This window comes from Spinacia oleracea, chromosome 4 (genome assembly GCF_020520425.1).
Source record: "Spinacia oleracea cultivar Varoflay chromosome 4, BTI_SOV_V1, whole genome shotgun sequence".
NCBI lineage: Eukaryota > Viridiplantae > Streptophyta > Magnoliopsida > Caryophyllales > Amaranthaceae > Spinacia > Spinacia oleracea.
Window position 1 is genome coordinate 153,425,580 of NC_079490.1, and position 19,168 is coordinate 153,444,747.

The 19,168-nt window shown below is 38.9% G+C and overlaps 2 protein-coding genes across 2 annotated transcripts; one reads left to right on the plus strand and one right to left on the minus strand.

Moving 5' to 3' along the window:
• The first annotated feature begins 5,953 nt into the window (after nucleotides 1-5,953).
• Nucleotides 5,954-9,040, plus strand: LOC110791899 (glycine-rich RNA-binding protein RZ1A). Its single transcript, XM_021996670.2, has 4 exons — nucleotides 5,954-6,106; nucleotides 7,459-7,577; nucleotides 8,108-8,682; nucleotides 8,760-9,040. Exons 2-3 carry the CDS (start codon nucleotides 7,467-7,469, stop codon nucleotides 8,669-8,671), a joined length of 675 nt encoding a protein of 224 aa, XP_021852362.2. The 5' UTR covers nucleotides 5,954-6,106; nucleotides 7,459-7,466; the 3' UTR covers nucleotides 8,672-8,682; nucleotides 8,760-9,040.
• Nucleotides 9,041-13,413: 4,373 nt separating this feature from the next.
• Nucleotides 13,414-15,861, minus strand: LOC130472041 (uncharacterized). The gene is made up of 3 exons (XM_056842453.1): nucleotides 14,879-15,861; nucleotides 14,231-14,795; nucleotides 13,414-14,139 (listed from the first exon to the last, which is right to left on the minus strand). Exons 1-3 carry the CDS (start codon nucleotides 15,859-15,861, stop codon nucleotides 13,414-13,416), a joined length of 2,274 nt encoding a protein of 757 aa, XP_056698431.1.
• Nucleotides 15,862-19,168: the final 3,307 nt, after the last annotated feature.

Genomic DNA, 19,168 nt, shown 5'->3' on the forward strand with positions numbered 1-19,168 from the left:
CCTGGCTTCCAGCAAATCCTTAGACAGCATTCCGAAAATCGTAACAGTATTTTGATTCACTCATGTTATCCTGTACGAACCCTTCTATAAGTCAACTTACTTAGGACCCTCGGATTGTACACAGTAGGACTCGGATTTCAAATAATTTTCAAAGACTTCTTCGAACATAATAAAGTGTCGTTGGTTTAAGCTAAGTATGCGTTTATCTCGATGTTGCAAGTGAGTCAAAAAGATTTCTAAATATGATTATGGGTAAATAAAGGCACCTAGCTTTTGGTCAAGGCACACTTCAACATGTGACTACATTGACCATGGCAATGTCTCAGAATACGACATTTACAAGAGAAGTAGCAAATCACTACTCGAAAGTACCTCGCACTAAACGAGTCTGGTTCAAACTATTCATGATCCATGTCACCATGAATGCATAAAAACGTATGCCAAGCATTATAGCACCAAGCCAATCCCGTAGCTACAATTGGGGGCTTGAGAAAAACACTCTAAAAATGCTCGAAATGACGATTTTATCGCAAATTCTCGACGCTAATGCTATACACACGTCATAGGGGCACAATCCTAAGGTTTGATCGTGTAAAACGAACCTTAGAATGGCTACAACCCCTCCCAAATTCTAAGCCCTACTTAGAATATATAAAGTCACCCCACTAACAAGGGTAACTGAAAATCGCGAGTCACCAAAACTCCGATCAAACTACTGCACATAACGCTCGCCCTACAAGCGCCCGTTACACAGTCTACGTCGTTCCAAAGCAAAAGCGAAAGAAAAATCAAAGATAAAAAAAAACATCTATGAATCCTCGCATCGAACGAAGTAATAAGTCGTGCACACCCACGCAGAAGGTGCTACACTTGTTCGAGCACCTGAACGAGGCGTGATGAAGTACTCCAATGCAAAAAATAATAATAATATCCCAACACCCGGAGGAATGTTCTAAGACACGCTGTTAGGCCACACAAGCCTACGTCGCACCATAAGTTCAACCATCCCACGGTACAAGTCTAAAAAAAAGAGTAAGGCATATTGCACTAATGCGGGCACGACCAAGAGTATGAGGCAAAGACTACTTATCGCCCAAATTCAAAAAGCAAGCCACACGACTTCTACATTAAGGATTAAAGGTAGCAAAATATTACCTACCACGGAAGGGATAGCTCGCACCTACACGAGCGGAACCCCAAGGCATCTTTCTCGAAAGAACCTACAAAAATTGTACGCCAAAAGGAAGCATCCCAACATGCATACTTGGGGGCTCCAAGCTACGAAACGACCGTAGCAAAATAAAAAATATATATACGCGATCAAAGTCTTACGCCTCAAGGTATGTTCCTTGGGCCATATAGACTCGCCCACTTTCAGCGGAATCGCCCCAAAGCGACAAAAACCGTAGTCCACCAATCGGCTACGGATTATCGAGAAATCATCACGATCACTCAACTCATTGTGATCTCTAATAAAATTCTACGTTCCAAAAATAAAGAAAAACAAAAGAGAAGAGAATACGTAGAATTTCCAAGTGAAATAAACGAACGAACAAGAGGTCAACCGTGTCATCAAAAGACCAGCCCAAACAATATTTTCAACGCCCCACTTGGGCGTGAATTATTTCTAACGTCCAGGCCTGGGCGCCGAAAATGAGCCCAGGCCCAAAAGAAACCCTGACTTCTATAGGGTCCTGCCGTATCCATTCGGCTCAAAAATTGCCGATTTCTTTACTGAAAGTCGCACTCCACGACTTCATCAAAGTAGCATACCACTACAAAGATCGCTCGCACTTACGAGCACGATCCGAAACACGATCAAGGACATTACAAAATGCGTATCCCCAAGGAACCTCTTTGACAAGAAATGACCGTCAAGCACGAGTGCTTGGGGGCTCGAAAGAAAATATATATTTCAAAAGAGAGTATGCAAAGTTAAAACAATATTCCCAGACTACGCTGTACGAAGTCTCGTGTTTGGATAATCTCAAAAGATAAAACCGGATTACGACCTCAAGACAAAGGTCACCGTTGATACTTATACATAGTCCCCTAATCAAGGATCCAGGTAGTGGCAAAATTGAGCCGTAAAGACTAGCTCAAAACCATGAAAGATGATGACCACAAGACAATGGTCCGTCTAAGCACGTTGTCAACCCACATTCAGGTTGCAACTAAATCCGAGCATCCCTCGAAAGAATTCGCTCTTACAAGAATGAATAAAAAAATTCAAAAGAAATCACAAGAACAAATGAAATAGGGACTTGCCCACCTCAATCGGGCAAGATCGCGGCACGTACCACGCGAGTCCCAAATCGAAAAGACGAATTCAGGTTCGCTCACCTCCAGCGGGCGAGGCGTCCACCCTTAGCGAACAGGGCTCGCCCACCTTCAGCGGGCGGGGTCTGCGTCACTAACCGCGCAGGTCCTCAGTTTTCGAAAATGAAAAGAAAATAAATTCTTCAAAAAACAAAAACAGGCTCGCCATCTTCAGCCGGCGGGGTCTACGTCACAAACCGCGTAGGTCCTTATTTTCAAAACATCAAAACAGATTCGTCGACTTCTATCAGACGGGGTGTCCACCCTCAGCAGACTGGCTCGCCCACCTTCAGCGGGCGGGGTCTGCGTCACTAACCACGCAGGTCCTTAGTTGCTGCAGAGATAACTTTTCCCGGTTTATCCTTTTCCAAAAATCAAAGGATGGTTTCCCTTTTCCAAAAATCAAAGGATGGTTTCCCTTTTCCAAAAATCAAAGGATGGTTTCCCTTTTCCAAAAATAAAAGGATGGTTTCCCTTTTCCAAAAATCAAAGGATGGTTTCCCTTTTCCAAAAATCAAAGGATTGGTTTTCCGTTTTTCCAAAAAAGAACGATGTGCTGGATTTTCCTTCGTTTTACGTCCTATAAAAACAAGGAGGTTTTCTCGTTTAGCTAACCCTGAAAATGAGAATCTTTAAAAATGTTTTACCTTGTGATTGGGCTTGGCCAGGCCTAGTACACTTTATAGCTTTGATTTCGAAAACATCTTTAGATACTTCCAATGACAAAGTGAGGGAGTTTCTATACTATCAGTTAACAAATTCCAATGACCCGTGAGGAATGTGTTAACACTTCAAGTGATGACCCTTAATTCAAATGTTATCACTCGGGGGCTCGTGAGACCCTCGCAAAACAGGTAACATACACCATGGCTTGTATGACGCACTCCGTCTAGTACTTTGACCATCGTGTCATCTCGAGACTCAGTCAAAGTGGGGGCTAACTGTAGACGCCTACTTTTTTCCCCATTCCCGAAAGGGAAGGTTCGATGATGAGAACATAAATCTCCACTTGGCAACGCATCTCCTATAAAATAACGAATCTCAATCACCCTTTCATTTCAGCCAAAACTGCTATTTATAGAAACCTGCTAAGAATAGTAACCGCCGTAAAAGGTAATTGTTAAAAGTGGCAAAATCATAAAAGATAGAAACCTGTCAGAATTATGTGTTGCACTCCAACATAAATCCTAAAAGAGATAGAATTTGCATTCCTGGTATAATTAAAAAATAAGAGTTACGTATTAATTAAATTCCTAACGAACCTAGAGTTCGTAACGGGCCCAGACGCATTCCGTCATAAGTTAATACGCACTAAAAGACTCGGATAAATCTCAAAAGCTCCGTGTTCTAAGAGTCCAAATCTGACAAAGAACTCGGCCCAGATCCCATTTTCAACGCCTGGATCTGGGCACCGAAATCTTCGGTGCCCAGCCCTGGGCGCTGAAAATGCCTGGGGCCGTTTTATTTCCGGATTCTTTTTGGATTCGTATCTTAAAATCTATCTTTCCACACATTCTTTTCCTATAAATACAGCCTAAAATCGACGTGAAAACAACACACAATTCCATAACCAAAGTATTGACTCTAGCCTTAAGCCTAAGCCTCACGCTGCGGAATTGATCCGGCGTTCTGTCGCAATCGACCCAAAAGTCGAACAGAACGCGTCCTGCCCCTTGTAGCTTGATGAATTAAGCCTAAATACTTGAACATTGCTTAGAAACCCGAGATTCGTTAAATAAAAGGAGAAATAGCAAAGCCAAGTGGTTAGTTTTCTGAGAACCACAACGCACCTCTTAAGGGTGCGTTGTAATGTGTCCCTCATATGATTTAATCGCTTTCATCACCCTTTTATAAAATTGTCAAACTATTAACTTGATTGATCTATCACGCCTAATAAGATAATACCTTGCACAATTGAATTACCATGCTAGGTACCTTAAATCAATCTAAATAAGATAATCACGATCGATTTAGTGTTATGTGTTGCATATTGCTAAAATCAATTCAGAATAGTTTAATAGTTTAACGCATGTCCCTTCAATTATTTATGCTGAGCTAGTAAGGATAACCTGCCTCTGGAGTATTATCGATGAGCACTCCTCTCGGTAGCTACAGTCCCCCGAACTCTCAATCTCTGCCCTGCGGGTGTACGTTGAGCGATCCCCACACCAGGGATCACAAGGGAACCTATGGCCGTCGTGGTCGAACATAATTGCACTCCCTTTATGTCATGATAACTGGGTTTTGTCAGTTTTTCTCATTATCGTTAAAAACTGAATGACGACTCCTATATTACTAGTCGATTGGGTGTAAACTCACAGGAAATCCAATTATACTTGATCTGACAACGTCGCGCCCACGAGGGACGAGGTCACGCATTAGCCTCGTGCTTTTTCGACCCCCTCACAGAAGTGTGAAACATCAAACGTTGCTATTAAGAAAAAGAAAAGGAGGATCCCTTACTATAAAAACAAATTACAAAAAAGTAAAAAACAAAAAAACCTCTAGAAAATTAGAATACCCCCTCCACTCACTTTCGTGCTCTATCCGATCACTCTCTGTTCATTGTTCTTCCTCACCACTGTAAACCACAAATTAATTTCCATTTCTCACATTCTAACGCCTGGACTCTCACATTCTACAACAATTTATCTGTAAAATCATCTGATAATTGTTATTCATCTCTTGATTTTCTACTGCCTAACCCACACTCACATTCTATTACAATTTGATATGGTTGTGCAAGATATGTTGGTAGTTTGTGTTGTTTGTAAATATATTGGATTTAATCAGAATCGTGGATTGATAGTTTGCACGTGCAATAATGCTTATTGCATTCTTTTGATTCCATTAGCAAAGGTGTTAAGCCTCCATAAGTGGTATTTAGAAAGGTTGGATACTTAGGGATATGAATTTCACAACTAAATTGTCTCAACTATAAATAGTTAGTGGATGATAGTATAAATTAAAACTATTGAGTTGGTAATTGTAGAGGAGAAAGTTAAGGGATTGAATTAATTATATTGAATAATATTGGGGGAAGAGAGAAGATGGCGAGATTGGTTGAAGTTCTACCGAAAATTGGAAATTAAATTATAAGGTAGAGTTAATGAGAGTAGATTAATAGGATTGAATTAAAGGTTTAATTGAATCGAGTTTGAATGAAGTTTGAACTGAAGGTTTAATTAGAGAGGAACAATTGAATGCTCACGAGAAGGTAATAGGGAAGATGGGTGATGCTGATGTGTCCGCCACATGTCTTCATAACGGTGTTGCTTACGTGTCTTTAAAATAGAGATGGTTATCTTTTTTAAATATTAGGTATTGACTAGGTATTGATTGATATTTTGTTTGTGGTGGTTTATTTATTTTTAGTTCATTGGTGAGAGTACGCTAAGGGAAATGGTGGTTAAAAGACGAGAACTGTAACGACATAAAATGACAAGAGATTGATTAATTTATTTTATTAATACAAAGTATTGTACTCCATAATAGTTTCAGTGTCGATAATTGGAAAACAAATGGGTTCGGATTCAGATCCAGCAATTCATGGCCGGTCACGGATCGGGTACTATAGTCCTATAGTAGTTGAACCGGTTTTGGATTCAGATCCAGCAATTCATGTCGGGTTATGGAATTGGTTAGTCCGGTACCCACCTATTTTGCTCACCCCAAAATGTTAATATGCCCTTTGACACTTTCACAAAGCATATCCCTCGTTCAGCTTTCTGTTTTGCTGAGCGACAGTCTGGCTAATTAGGGTTTATCGCGAACTCATCTGCCGAAGGTTCTTCCCTCCCTATCCTTCGTATTTCGCAATCTATCTGTTATTGTCGGTGGATCACTATCAGATCTGTATTCTTATCATCATTTACTATCGATTTGTCATTTCTTGGCTGATTTTAATTTCATTGCTGCGAGGTCAGATCTATGTTGAAACTGCTAGCTTTTTATTGATTAATTGTTTGATTTTGTTTTTCGCTCTAGGTACCTTAGTATGTTTCATGAATTGCTCTTCTATTGTTTTCAATTGAATGGATGAATTTGTTTCGGAAACCTAATTTTCGATCTCATTTGATTAGTTGAAGTTTCTGTCTTTACTTTTGATAGATTCGTGATTCACTATTTTGATTCTATCATTGTTTGTGGGATAACAACGTAAAATGATGTTGTTCATGTGATTTGTTTTTGTGGATGGGTTGATGCTAAGTGCTTGTGAGGGGTTGATTTTCTGATTAGAGTATTAGTGTTGGACTTTGTTCTCAAAGCTGATTGATTTGCGGTATGTCTTAGTAACTGGTTGTTTAGGGAAGGGGTGGGAGTGGGACGGGAGAGGAATAAAGAATATCCATTTTTCGCAACCGTATTACACATTTGTGGGAGGGCATCGCAGGTCCTTAGAGTATTAGTTTCTGGGCTTCCTTATCGGAGCCAATTGACTTGCGGTAGGTCTTTGTAACTGATTATGTAGGAAGAATGCCTGGGGGAGGGAAGAATGCCCATTTTTTCATCACTGTGATTATAGTTTTGTTGGAGCGTATTGCAGGTCCTTAGTTAAGTCTTGGCCAATTGTTAATCTTAATGATCTGAGCCAGAAGAAATTGGTTCTGAGGGTTGGGAATATATATATATATATATATATATATATATATATATATAAAGAGAGAGAGAGAAAGACAGAGCTGTAATTTATAGGGTTTTTTTATGTTGTCACAAAGGTTCAATTGGTTAGCAGTTATCTATCTTTAAAGAGAACATTTCTTGTTAATTTACCGATTATTGTAAATTTTATTAGATTTTTTTAATGTTTCCACTAGAGCCTCAAATTGGTTTGTGGTCATCTTTATCTATCATTAAAGAAATCATTTTGTGTTTCAACATTTTAGTACTGTACTAGTATTCTACTGGTCTGATTACCAATGGGCCATGTACAATTATTACAGTGCGTTCGTCTTCCTGTTAGGTGGTTGTTTATAAGCACAATTTGGTGTACTTCCCTGGTCTTGTGCATGATTTTGACTTTTAGATACAGTATATTTTTTTTTGTTTTTGTTGTTTTCATGTACCTAATTCTGCTGTTATTTTGAGTTTCTTCATCTGTTTAATTGGATGTGGAAATATTGTTTGCCTATTTTGTAGGTAAAATCATGGGAGACGTGGATGAATTTCGCTGTTTCGTGGGTAGCCTTTCATGGTCTACTACTGATAGAGGTCTGAGAGATGCATTTGAAAAGTATGGTCGTCTACTTGAAGCCAAAGTAAGTTTTGTTTGTACCCTAGTTATGCTACAGTTGAAAAGTTACTTTTTCATAGATCTTTGATTGTTGATGGAAGTCATGTTAGTATGGGTTCCTTGTGGTAGGGAGCAAATAAAATTCTGTCAGGCACTCGGGCTTATCCTCACATGTAATTTGGGTATGCATCATGTCTATACCATTAAATTCACGGGCAGTGTAATTTTTTCTTCAGAACTCCCGGCACTTGTTTTAGTGGATTTCATCTCTATCTGAGTGGGTGAAAAAGGATTAGGAATTAATTTCCTTTTCTTGTGTATGGACTCATTGTTCGGTAGACTTATTGCCTACTTAAGAAAATTTGAGAATCGTATCTTCATAATCTTTAATTTTCCAAGTGGAATTGTTCATTTAGTTACGATAGTACTTTGATTGAAATTTAGCGTCTATTATTTGAATGTGAACGGTTATTTCAAGAACTATGTTTATTCTTTTTTTTTTCCTGACTATTGAGTTCTACCGTTCCTGACTATTGAGTTATACCGTGAACACAGGTTGTGTTGGACAAATTTTCTGGGCGTTCTCGTGGATTTGGTTTTGTTTCTTTTGATGACAAGAGAGCTATGGAAGAAGCTATTGAGGAAATGAATGGTGTTGACCTAGATGGCCGTCCTATCACTGTGGAAAGGGCTCAACCTACCCAAGGCTCTTCTAGGGACCGAGATGACGACCGTGACCGTGACCGTGGTCGTGATCGCGGCGACCGTGACCGCGGTCGTGATCGTGGTTTTGGAGGTTCAAGGGGATCTGGTGGGGGTGGTGACTGTTTTAAATGTGGTAAGCCCGGACATTTTGCTCGTGAATGTCCATCTGATGATGGAGGTAGGGGTGGTGGTAGGTATGGAGGAAGAGGTGAAAGAAAAGGTGGTAGCTATGGACCTGACCGCGGCGGTGATCGCGGCGGTGACCATGGTGGGGATCGCTATAGTGGCGGAGGGGGAGGTGGAGGTGGACGTTACAGAGATTCTGGTAGCCGTGGAGGAGGATATGGAAGTGATAGGTACAGCCGCGACCGTTCTGGCCCATATGACCGCGCAGGATCTGGGGGCTACCGCTAAGGGTTTGAATGGTATGTAACATTCTTTCTGCTTGTGGTTTGTCATTTACTTTTAACCTACACTAACCACATTACCATTTCAATTTCAGCTGTGAAGATGATGTTTGTTCTACAGGATAATCTTCACGAAGAGAGGGAGCTTTTTTTTACTGTGTTGTACTTAGTGGAAGACATCTTATGTGGTTTCAGACTTGGAATGCGTAATTAGAGTTGAACTACTTTCTGTTTCTACACCAGGAAATCCATTTGTCCCGCTGTGGGAGTATTTTCTGTTTCAGGAGCTCACTGATGTTATGATGCGATCTTATGCTTGCTTAATGGGGACATCTGATTTGGCTCTTTAGATATATGAATCTTGTTTTCGCTGCCATACCTGGTTGATTTACATGCACGTGCATTGCTCTTTCTTCGCTGCCATTTGGTTTTGGTGTGGGTTAGTTGGACGTATAACTGGTTGTGCGCACCATGTTCCTGAGTATATATCATTCGGTTGTTATGAGCTGTGTACGTGTCTGTGGAAGTTCCAAGATGTTTTGTTCTTGTGGCATTGTCCTTTGATCTTTCCTAGTGCCTAATGCGCATTTTAAAACGAATTTTGGAAATGAGAACTGGGTAATTTCTTATCCTAATTTGATGTTTGTTTTACTTGGATGTTTTATGATATTAATTGTTTTGTGGTTTTGGCAGGCTTTATTGGCCTTTTGTGCTCCTTTTTTGGTACATGGTTCGGTTCCGTTGTTGCTAATGTTGTTCCACTGTGTCTTGGTAATAAGTTATGAAAAATGTGAGGTCTTTGGGGTTTTATCAGCAAGATGAATATGAGTGGTGCAGTGAGAAGTGCAGGGTGTTCCTTTTGTAATCTGCTGTTGTCTTGCAATGTTACGGTCAATGGAAATTTTGGTCGTTTCTTGTTCCGTGGTCTTAAAGGCTGTTCAATTCACAGACAATTGTGGCTCTATTAAGGTCATGTGTATACAACTTGCCCGTACATGTTTGTTTGTCAACAAAGTCCTGACCAGTGGGGTAGTTCTTGCAGTTTGGTCCTTGTCCCTGTTTTGAGTTCCTATTAGGCTCGAGAGACTTGATACAGAGAATCACAAATGGCCCTGGGAATCAATCTGCATGATCATTTGGGGAGTGAGCTACTTCTGTTCCTGTTAATTGGGAATGCAACTATTGATTTCAGTCGCAGAAGCAAAGAAAGGTGTTTAGTGTCTACGGACGAATTAGATGATGCTTCTCACTTACTCAGTTATAGAGTGTAGGCACATGCTATATAGAGTGAATGGTATGCCTATATTTGATGTTGCATTTTCTGAGAATTTTAAGTGTTTTTTGGACTGCCCCCTTCGCATGATATTAAAAGAAAAAGTTCTGATGATGTTTGCTAACTGCATATCCATGTGTGTTTATTATCTGTGCTGGCCCTCATATCTTCAAGTATTTTATTCCAATTTGATTGGTGCATGAAGAACACAGATTACCATTTTTATGTTCTCCAGATCATAATGTTTGTTCAAGCTTACTCTTTAGGTAGTTGTAAATGTATGGTTTTGCGTTCATTCTCATGCTGAATTCAAGATTTTCTATTATTTGCCACAGTGCATTTTATTGATGTTAACGACATCGACTCTGAATGTGATGCAAAATTGCTTGAACTGATGTAATTGTAATTGTGTGTACCAAATAATATACGAAGTATGTAAACCTGGAATCAATGTAGATGCATTGCTTGTCGTGAGTAAGATTTGCAAGAGTATGTTAGTCTTTTGTTTTCTGAGGTAGTGCGATAGTTCCATGCATTTATGTTGTACTCCCATAAAACATTGTTCTACAAATGTTTACTTCCATCTTTTTCTGGGCAGCCTTTGAATTTTTTTTTTGTTTCCTCGCATACCATCCGAGTAAAAGATTCTTTCTGATTGATTTTTTAAGGTGATTTGAGAAGTTTTGATTTCCTGGGGCTGGTGGGATTGATGATGTGTTATTCTTGAATGTCATTTGTTGGGGGCATTAGTTCCCATTCTGAAAGCATGGTGGGTGTATTTCTTTCCTCTAGAGAGGGTATTATAGGAATTAAAGTAGTTGCATTGCGCATCTATTAGATTATTTGGCAGGATACTGAATTGTGTGGAGATCACTAACGAGGTTCACTAGATGAAGAGGAAATGTTACAATGGAGCTGATATTTTTTCGTCTTCTGCTTCTGTTCTCTATCATGGCAATCACAAAGACTTGGCGGGTCCGTAGCGGGTTGGTTAAGTGAGTTTTGGCCAGGCCTTGTTATCTTTGATCACTGAGATTCGCTGAGACGTGAGAGTACTCATGAGAAACAAACTCATTATTATCCCTTATCACAGTATGTTGTACAGATAATTAGTTTATTGAATCAATACTAGGGAGCCTATAACATCAATCTTTTCTGTTTATTTCTGGCAAAAAATGGTTCCTGTTTATTTGTAGGGAAAAAATGGTTATAAGCTTGTTGAATTTTCCATACCTATAAGAAAGCTTATTGATTTTATATTGAGCTAAATACTTTCGCTTGCAATTTGGGTGTAGTACAACTTTTTACTTCTTTTACTTCCTTAGCCCTTAGGGAGTTAGGGCAACGAAAGGTTGATTTCCAGATTTTGTAGTCTTGGAGATAGGGATGGCAATTACGTTCGAATTTGACTCGATCCGAAGAAAAAATTTCGATTTGAATCCGAGAAAAAAAAAAGTCTGAATCAGATTAAAAACATTCGGATCTGGATGGATATGGAGTCTGCAGAGAATCCGAACCGAATTCGAGTCTGACCCGAGTCAAAACTGAGTCCAAATTTGACCCGATATTATTTCAAAGTTTATTGTTTTTTGTACATAACTTTTTTTGAAAGAAAGTTTTTAATTTAATCTAATATATTTAATTAAAGTGCGTATATTTGAAATTTATTAATTTATTAGAAACTCATTAGATTTTGGTAAATGAGAAATAGGATTTCTAATTTATTTTAGAATTAAAAAAAATACAATAGGAGTTAGTGGGGTATTTTTTTAATTGAATGAGAGAGGGTGTGGGGACAAAAAAATATTTAGTGGGAAGAGAGAGACAATATAATAATTGTGAGGTCATTCCTAATTTAGAAGTGTAACAACTAATATGGATTTGAATATGGATTTGGATTTGGATATGTAAGTAAATGGATATGGATTTGGATTTGGATATAGATGCAATGTTGGAGTTCGAATTTTAAATGGATTTGGATATGAATGCAATTTTGGTGTCTGAATTTTAAATGAATCGAATTCGGAGTTTACTACCTCCGACCCGAGTCTGATCAATTGCCGATGCATAGATAAAATACTCTGGGATGTTGGAATTTTAAAGGTGATTCTCTCACATGATTTTTTTTTTCCAAATAATAATAGATTTTATTAATCAACAAAGAAGGTTACAACTGGACAACTTAACACCAGCAACAACAGAAAATAAAGCTCCCACAGCAGGGAACAAACACTTAACTTGTACCTTGTACAACCTATATTAAACAAAATTCTACTAATGACAATCTGACTAGGCTCAATCTGATTAGAGAAAGTTTGGCATTGCTCTGCAATCATACATAGTTTTGATGAATAATTTGCTACAAGTTATGCCTGTAATGTAACACCCCGACAATTCTCTCTTTTCTAAAATAACCTTTTAATATAAAACGTAGAGAATTATCAAGGCATTATCGCCCGTGTGAAAACGTAACGGCTTATTCAGAATTTTGCAGCGAAAAACATAAAACTAACTTTAGGTTTATAAATAATCGATTACAGGTTTAGTTCCAAAAATCAACCAACGAAAATAAGGAAATATAAATAGTACGACAAGTTTAAAGTCCAATTAAACAAACCAAAGTCAACTTAGCAAATCAAAACTAAATACAAGCTCTCTATTCCCGATCCCAATGATGCAACATCTTCAAACCTGCATATGGACAATGCTTATTGATCCTTAGAGACTGCTCACCAAAGATTGGGTCATCACAGGATCAATAAGGCATAGCCATGATCAACATGCACAAGCAAAAGCACGTAATCAGCAAAGTTGAGTACTACATACTAAATCAATAATAATCCTAACATGATTCTATTAAACGAACAACCCTAACATGATACTAATGAACACAAACAAGGGCAGACAAAACATGATAGTTTGACGACCATACTTGACCAAACTAGACTAGGCTAGACTTTTAGCAATAATATTATTTTAGTTGAAATAGACAATGGAACGAGTTGTCCGTCCGGCAGTCTTCACTAAGGAAGACGAGGTACGGGCGCGACTCCGTAACCTCAGAGACCTACGATATCGAGGAACATTTGAATAAAAATAGAACACGGTGATCAATCCGGTCCCAGAAAAGGCCATGGGCTACCACCATGAACTTCAACTCCTGTTTGTCCGTCACTTTAGACGTGCACAGTCTAAAGCTATTGCTACTCAGTTTCACTTTACATGATTTACAATTTGAGACTCTGTTATGACTCAACAATCACATAAGGCATGCAATCCACATTTGTTCACAACTGTTTTTTTTTTTTTTTTTTTTTTTGCTAAGCAAGAGAGAAATATATTAATTGGATCAAACAATTACACCTTAAGCCAATTCCAAGACATACAAACCAACTAGGTTGGACTCTATGCCCTTGAAATCAGCAAACACAAAGCTAAACAAGCTCTAAAACACAACCAGAATGCCTAAAAGGCTATTACAAATTTGTGAACCATTCACTATCTCTCTTGCTTACATGCTTTGGCAGAACAACCTGAATTCTGCTCTTGACCATTTGCTTCAAATCCTTCATACTCTGACTGACAGTGGGAATGGAGTTATCCCAAAAACTTGTGTTTCTACACCTCCAGATCAGGTAGACAGCAGCACCAACAGCTGCAAAATACACCTGCTTCCTGAACTTTGAAGCTTTACTTTGTCCAGCTTTTCTGACTAACTGAACCAAATTGCCATGAATAGAGAAACCTATCCACTGATGTACTGCTATAATAATTTGCTTACTATACTGGCACTGAAAGAAGAGATGCTGATGAGTCTCATCATCCAAGCCACAAATCAAGCAACTAGCAGATTGACTAATGCCTATCTTTGCTAGTTTGTCTGTAGTCTGAAGCTTTGATTGAACAGCCAACCAGCAAATGAATCTATGTTTTGGAACATTCAGCCTATTCCAAACCATTTTGTCCCAATGCACCCTTGTCTTGTCCCCTAGGAGTTTCTCATACACTTGTTTCACTGAATAATGAGGCATGTTCTCAAAATCTGCACAAGTAAAGAACTGTTTGAGCTGCTCCTTTGTATTGCACACTTGCTTCCAGTACCAGCTAGCAGTAGAACCAGGCTGATACTCCCACCAATCCCCATCCTTTAAGCTAGTAGACTGAATTAATCCACCTAATCCACACATTATCCTGCTTCTTGACTAAAGCCCAAACATATTTCCCCATAAAGGCAATATTCCACTTCTGAACATCTCTAAACCCCAACCCCCCAGTGTGTTTGTCACTACAGACTTTATCCCAAGCTATGTTGCTTGGTTTATGACTGAAAGCATGGCCACTCCATAGGAAGGCTCTGCAGATCTTCACTATATCTTGAAGAACACCTTTTCGAAGCACATAAATTTGTGCCCAATACATGTGCAAACTTAGTAAAACTGAATTAACAAGCTGCATTCTTGCTGTATAGGATAAATTCCTAGAACTCCAAATTTTTATCCTAGTGATCATCTTATCCACCAAATGAGCACACTGAGCCACAGAGATCTTCTTAGAACATATAGGGACCCCCAAATATTTGAATGGCAACATACTTCTAGAAAATCCAGAAACATCTACTACCCTCTGAATATCAGATTCATGCATGCCATGACAGTAGATAGAAGACTTTTGTTGATTTGCCTTTAAGCCAGAAGTATCAGAAAACAACTTGAAAGCTTGAAGCAACAAGTAAATAGACTGATAATCTCCCTTGCTACAGATAATCAGATCATCAGCAAAACATAAGTGAGTAAGACCAATCCCCTTACACCTTGGATGAAACTGGAACTGATGCATAGAGCTCACTCTATTCAGAATTCTAGACAAATATTCCATGCAAATGACAAATAACAGAGGAGAGATAGGTCTCCTTGCCTCAATCCTCTCTTGGATTTAAAGAACCCATGCATAGAACCATTCAGCATCAAAGAAAACATGGGAGTAGTAACACATTGCATAACCATATCAACAAATTGCTTTGGGAAGTCCAAAAGAACCAGCATCTCCTGTAAGAACTGCCAATCAACAGTATCATAGGCTTTTTGAAGATCAATCTTCATAAGGCAGCTAGGCTTAACCCCTTTCCTCCCATAATGCCTGACTAAATCTTGCACAACCATAATATTATGAACTATGTATCTCCCATGAACAAAACCTCCTTGATTTTCCATGATGAGATCAGGAAGAACTTGCCTTAATCTCCCACAAAAAACTTTTGTTATGCACTTATAAATGGTATTGCAGCAAGAAATTGGCCTGAACTCACTCACATCCTTTGGACATTTAGTCTTGGGGATAAGAGTAATCACAGTGTGGTTCACCTCCTTCAAGATTCTTCCTTGCTGTAACATATCAAGAATGGCTGCAATGACTTCATCCCCAACAATATGCCAAGCATCTTTGTAAAAATAAGAGCCAAAACCATCTGGACAAGGAGCTTTAATACCTGGAATAGAGAAAAGAGCCTTCTTAACTTCATCTGCTGTATAAGGAGCATTGAGTATAGCTTTATGATGATCCAAACAGACTGGCCCCTGTTGCACCACCTCCTTGTTTACTGGTGTTCTATTATCAGAAGTACTACCTAGGAGCATTTTATAATAATCCAAAAAAGCTTGGGACACCCCATCAGCTGTATCTTTCCATTCTCCTTGCATATCATAAATGCTATACACTTGGTTCTGAACCTTTCTAGTCTTGATACTCTGATGAAAAAGAGAAGTATTCTCATCTCCATCTTTAAGCCAAGACAATTTTTCTTTCTGACTGAGGAAAGCCAAATAAGCATTATGTTTCTCCTTATAATCCTGAATTGCAATCAACTCTGCATCTGCAAAACTTTGATCAGAAGGATTATTATGCATTGCAGTTTGTGCACTCACCATAGTCTGATAGGCTCTCTAATCTGCTGCTTGAATATCTGTAAAACCTACTTTATTCAACTCTTTAAGAGCCAGTTTAACTCTTTTCAGTTTATTAATCAATTAGAACATTTTAGTGCCAATAAACTGAGTATTCCAAGCCTGCTGGACAATATCAGAAAACACATTTGAAGACTTCCACATAGTAAAATACTTAAATGGTTTCTTCCCTCCATCATCTATGGGAAACATAGAAAGAAGACAAGGAGAGTGATCAAAAAGCCCTTCTGGCATAAAACATACCTCAGCAACAGGAAAGCAAGTTTGCCAAGCTTAATTAGCCATAAATCTATAAATTTTTGAAAAAACCCTGTTGTTACCTTGTTGCTTGTTGTTCCAGGTGAAAAGATTACCCACACACTTGATGTCCTCCATACCACAAGCATGCATACAGTTGCTCACATCCACAATATCTCTATGTCTGACAGGAGCTCCAATTCTCTCATCTAATGCCATAACACAGTTGAAATCCCCACACACAATCCAGGGTTCTTGTGTGTTAAGCAACAACAAATCCCTCCATAGATCTTGTCTCATACCAGCATCATTAAAAGCATAAACAAAAGTGCAATAAAAGGGTTTCCTACCACTTACAGGAGTAACATGGCAATGAACAAACTGACTGGATGCAGCAACAATGTTAACTGTGAAGCAACCAGCCTTCCAGGCTACAACTATCCTACCACCAGAGTGATAGCTAGAGTTGCTAGTAAAGCACCAATTTACAAAAACTTTCTGATAAAGCTTCCCTAGATTAGAGAGCTTTACCTTATGTTCCAGGAGCCCCACCAAACCCACTGCATACTTCTGAATAAAGTGATTCACCTCATTCTGTTTCTGAATGGAGTTTAGGCCCCTGACATTCCAAGCTAACACTCTATCCATTAGAGTTGGAAGAGTTCCCTCCTCCAGGCATCACTATCCTTTGTTCATCCCCTTTATACTGTTCTCCTACCAGTTCCTCCTTATCAACTAAAGAGGCCTCCAATATCTGAAAAGTATTAGAAGTTCTAACTGGAGTTTCTAGACCAACTCTCACTCTAATTGGTCTCAAAGATCTTTGAAAACCTTCTTGATCCACAATAGGACTAACCACATGTTCACCCTGCTCAGTTGATTGAACTGGAATTGAAACAGTTGGTTGAGCTTTCCTAATCCAGATCTTCTTCTGACCTTGTCTGCATTCAGTCTGTAGGTGACCAAACATCTTGCATTTAGTGCAAATTGTTGGCCTCCATTCATAAAATATGGCAACTCTCACCATAATGCCATTCTCATCTCTGAAAGAAATAAAATCAGGCAACTCTTGAGACAATGGTACATCCACCATGACTCTAGCAAACTGAAGTTTATCTCTACTGATTGTGGCCTGATCCCTCCTTAGTGGCTTGCCTAACTGTGCTACAATCTTAAACAAAGCCTTTTCCCCCCAATACTTGAAGTTTAGCTTCAATTGCACCCAAATTGGCACAGATTGAAGTTCTGGTGTATCCATATTTATATCAGAGTTCCAAGGTTTCAGAATAAGAGGCTTACTATCAAAGAAATAGTGTCCTCTCAACACCTTATCTCTCGAGTCCATAGTAAGAAATCTCACCAGAAAAACCCCCTTTCTCACCATGAAAACCTTATCAACATTCAACTGTTTCCAAATCCTTCGAATGAATCCCTCCATGACATTGATAGGAGGATTAGCCCCCACAATGTAACACACCACAGCAGAACTCCAAAATTCAATCTCCTCTTGAATATCATCAAAACCAATTTCAACAGGGTTACTCTCATCACTATGAATTTCACTAACATCAACATTATCAGAAACAATCTGTTCTGGATTCAATTTCATAGGTATTTCAACATTATTATCAAAAATAGGTGCATTATCAGTAGCAGCAACCTCATCAAATTGCTGCAATATAGGAATTGAAATCGTACCCACTTCCATATTAGATCGAGCAGTACCTTGTTTCATCTGATTGGCTGAGCCATGAATCACCTCCATAAACTCATTAAAAGAATGCCTCACTTCTGATCGAGTTTGAAGATGCAGCAAACCTGATTTTGGCGTGAAAATTTCATTTTCGAGCCCAAAATCCAGTGCCTCTACCCCCATAACCTCCTCAATACTGCGTGTTTTCAAAGCTTGTGAATCTGATGATGGACCTCGAGGTTTGCCTTTGCCATTTCCATGCTTGATGCTTTGAGATTTCGAGCCAGATTTCCTTGCCATGGCTACGGTGCACGTTAAGCTAACATGCACCGAGAGAAAACTTGGGGAGAAAGTCTCTCAGCCTATTTTTCGTTTTGTGCCAAATGTTCACAACTGTTTTTATCTTGGAATTAAGTAAGTGATCACAAAGGCATCAATCAAGACTCATTCCAATTTATCCAACATTTCCCTTAACCATGATCAACCCCTGTATATGGGTATAAAGTTTCAACTTACTAAACAAGGTCCACCACCCTCATAAAGTAGTAAAAAGCTAAAAAGGGAACAACAGCCAACATATATAGAATAATCTAGCGTTCCCAACCAACATGTTTGTATCAATCATCCATACTAACATGTTACAATTCTCATAATGCCATATAAGTTCAATATGTCCGTCCAACAGTATTAAACATGTAATTTCAACACAACCAAGTTCGTCAATAATATCAACATAACCAAGCTCAACAACAATCTCAACACAACCAAGTTCACCAACAAATTCAACATGGTTTCAACAATTAGCACACATTCCAAGCACACAGGTATGTACGTACCTTGTGTAAACAAACTGATAGGCCACTTTAACGAATTCAAAAGTCGCCTACAAAGAATTCTCCGCCTAAAAACAACCAATAAAATTCCCCAATAGTTATCCAACAATTTACAGCAATACTAAAATACTCTAAATACATCCTAAACATATTTAGAACGTTCCCCAATGACAACACTTAGCTACTAAGCCTCCTAACATAGTGATTACTACACTAATGTGTTAGGTTATGATACATATGACATTACATAGATCATCCGGAAACAACCATTAACCCAGGACAACATATTATTTACACATAATCATATAGCATAATTTAGATGCATACTCTTTGTTGCGTGCCCTCCCTAGCTGCGCCCGAACCGAACAAGAACAAGTCTTTAGGACTCCAAGTGTCGTCCCTCCGTAGATAGTCCACAGCACGTCCGGATCCGCCTTAAGATTGACCAACTAGAATCGCCCTTAAGGTACTAGAAAATTTCGGCACTTTTATGAGCAAGATGTGTGTT

Coding starts and splice junctions, on each gene's coding strand:
- LOC110791899 (XM_021996670.2), top strand. CDS start 7,467: ATGGGAGACGTGGATGAATTTCGCTGTTTCGTGGGTAGCCTTTCATGG. Junction 7,578..8,107: donor GTCGTCTACTTGAAGCCAAA/GTAAGTTTTGTT, acceptor CCGTGAACACAG/GTTGTGTTGGACAAATTTTC.
- LOC130472041 (XM_056842453.1), bottom strand. CDS start 15,861: ATGGTGAGTGCACAAACTGCAATGCATAATAATCCTTCTGATCAAAGT. Junction 14,796..14,878: donor CTGAATGGTTCTATGCATGG/GTTCTTTAAATC, acceptor ATATTTGTCTAG/AATTCTGAATAGAGTGAGCT. Junction 14,140..14,230: donor GCAACATAGCTTGGGATAAA/GTCTGTAGTGAC, acceptor TTTGGGCTTTAG/TCAAGAAGCAGGATAATGTG.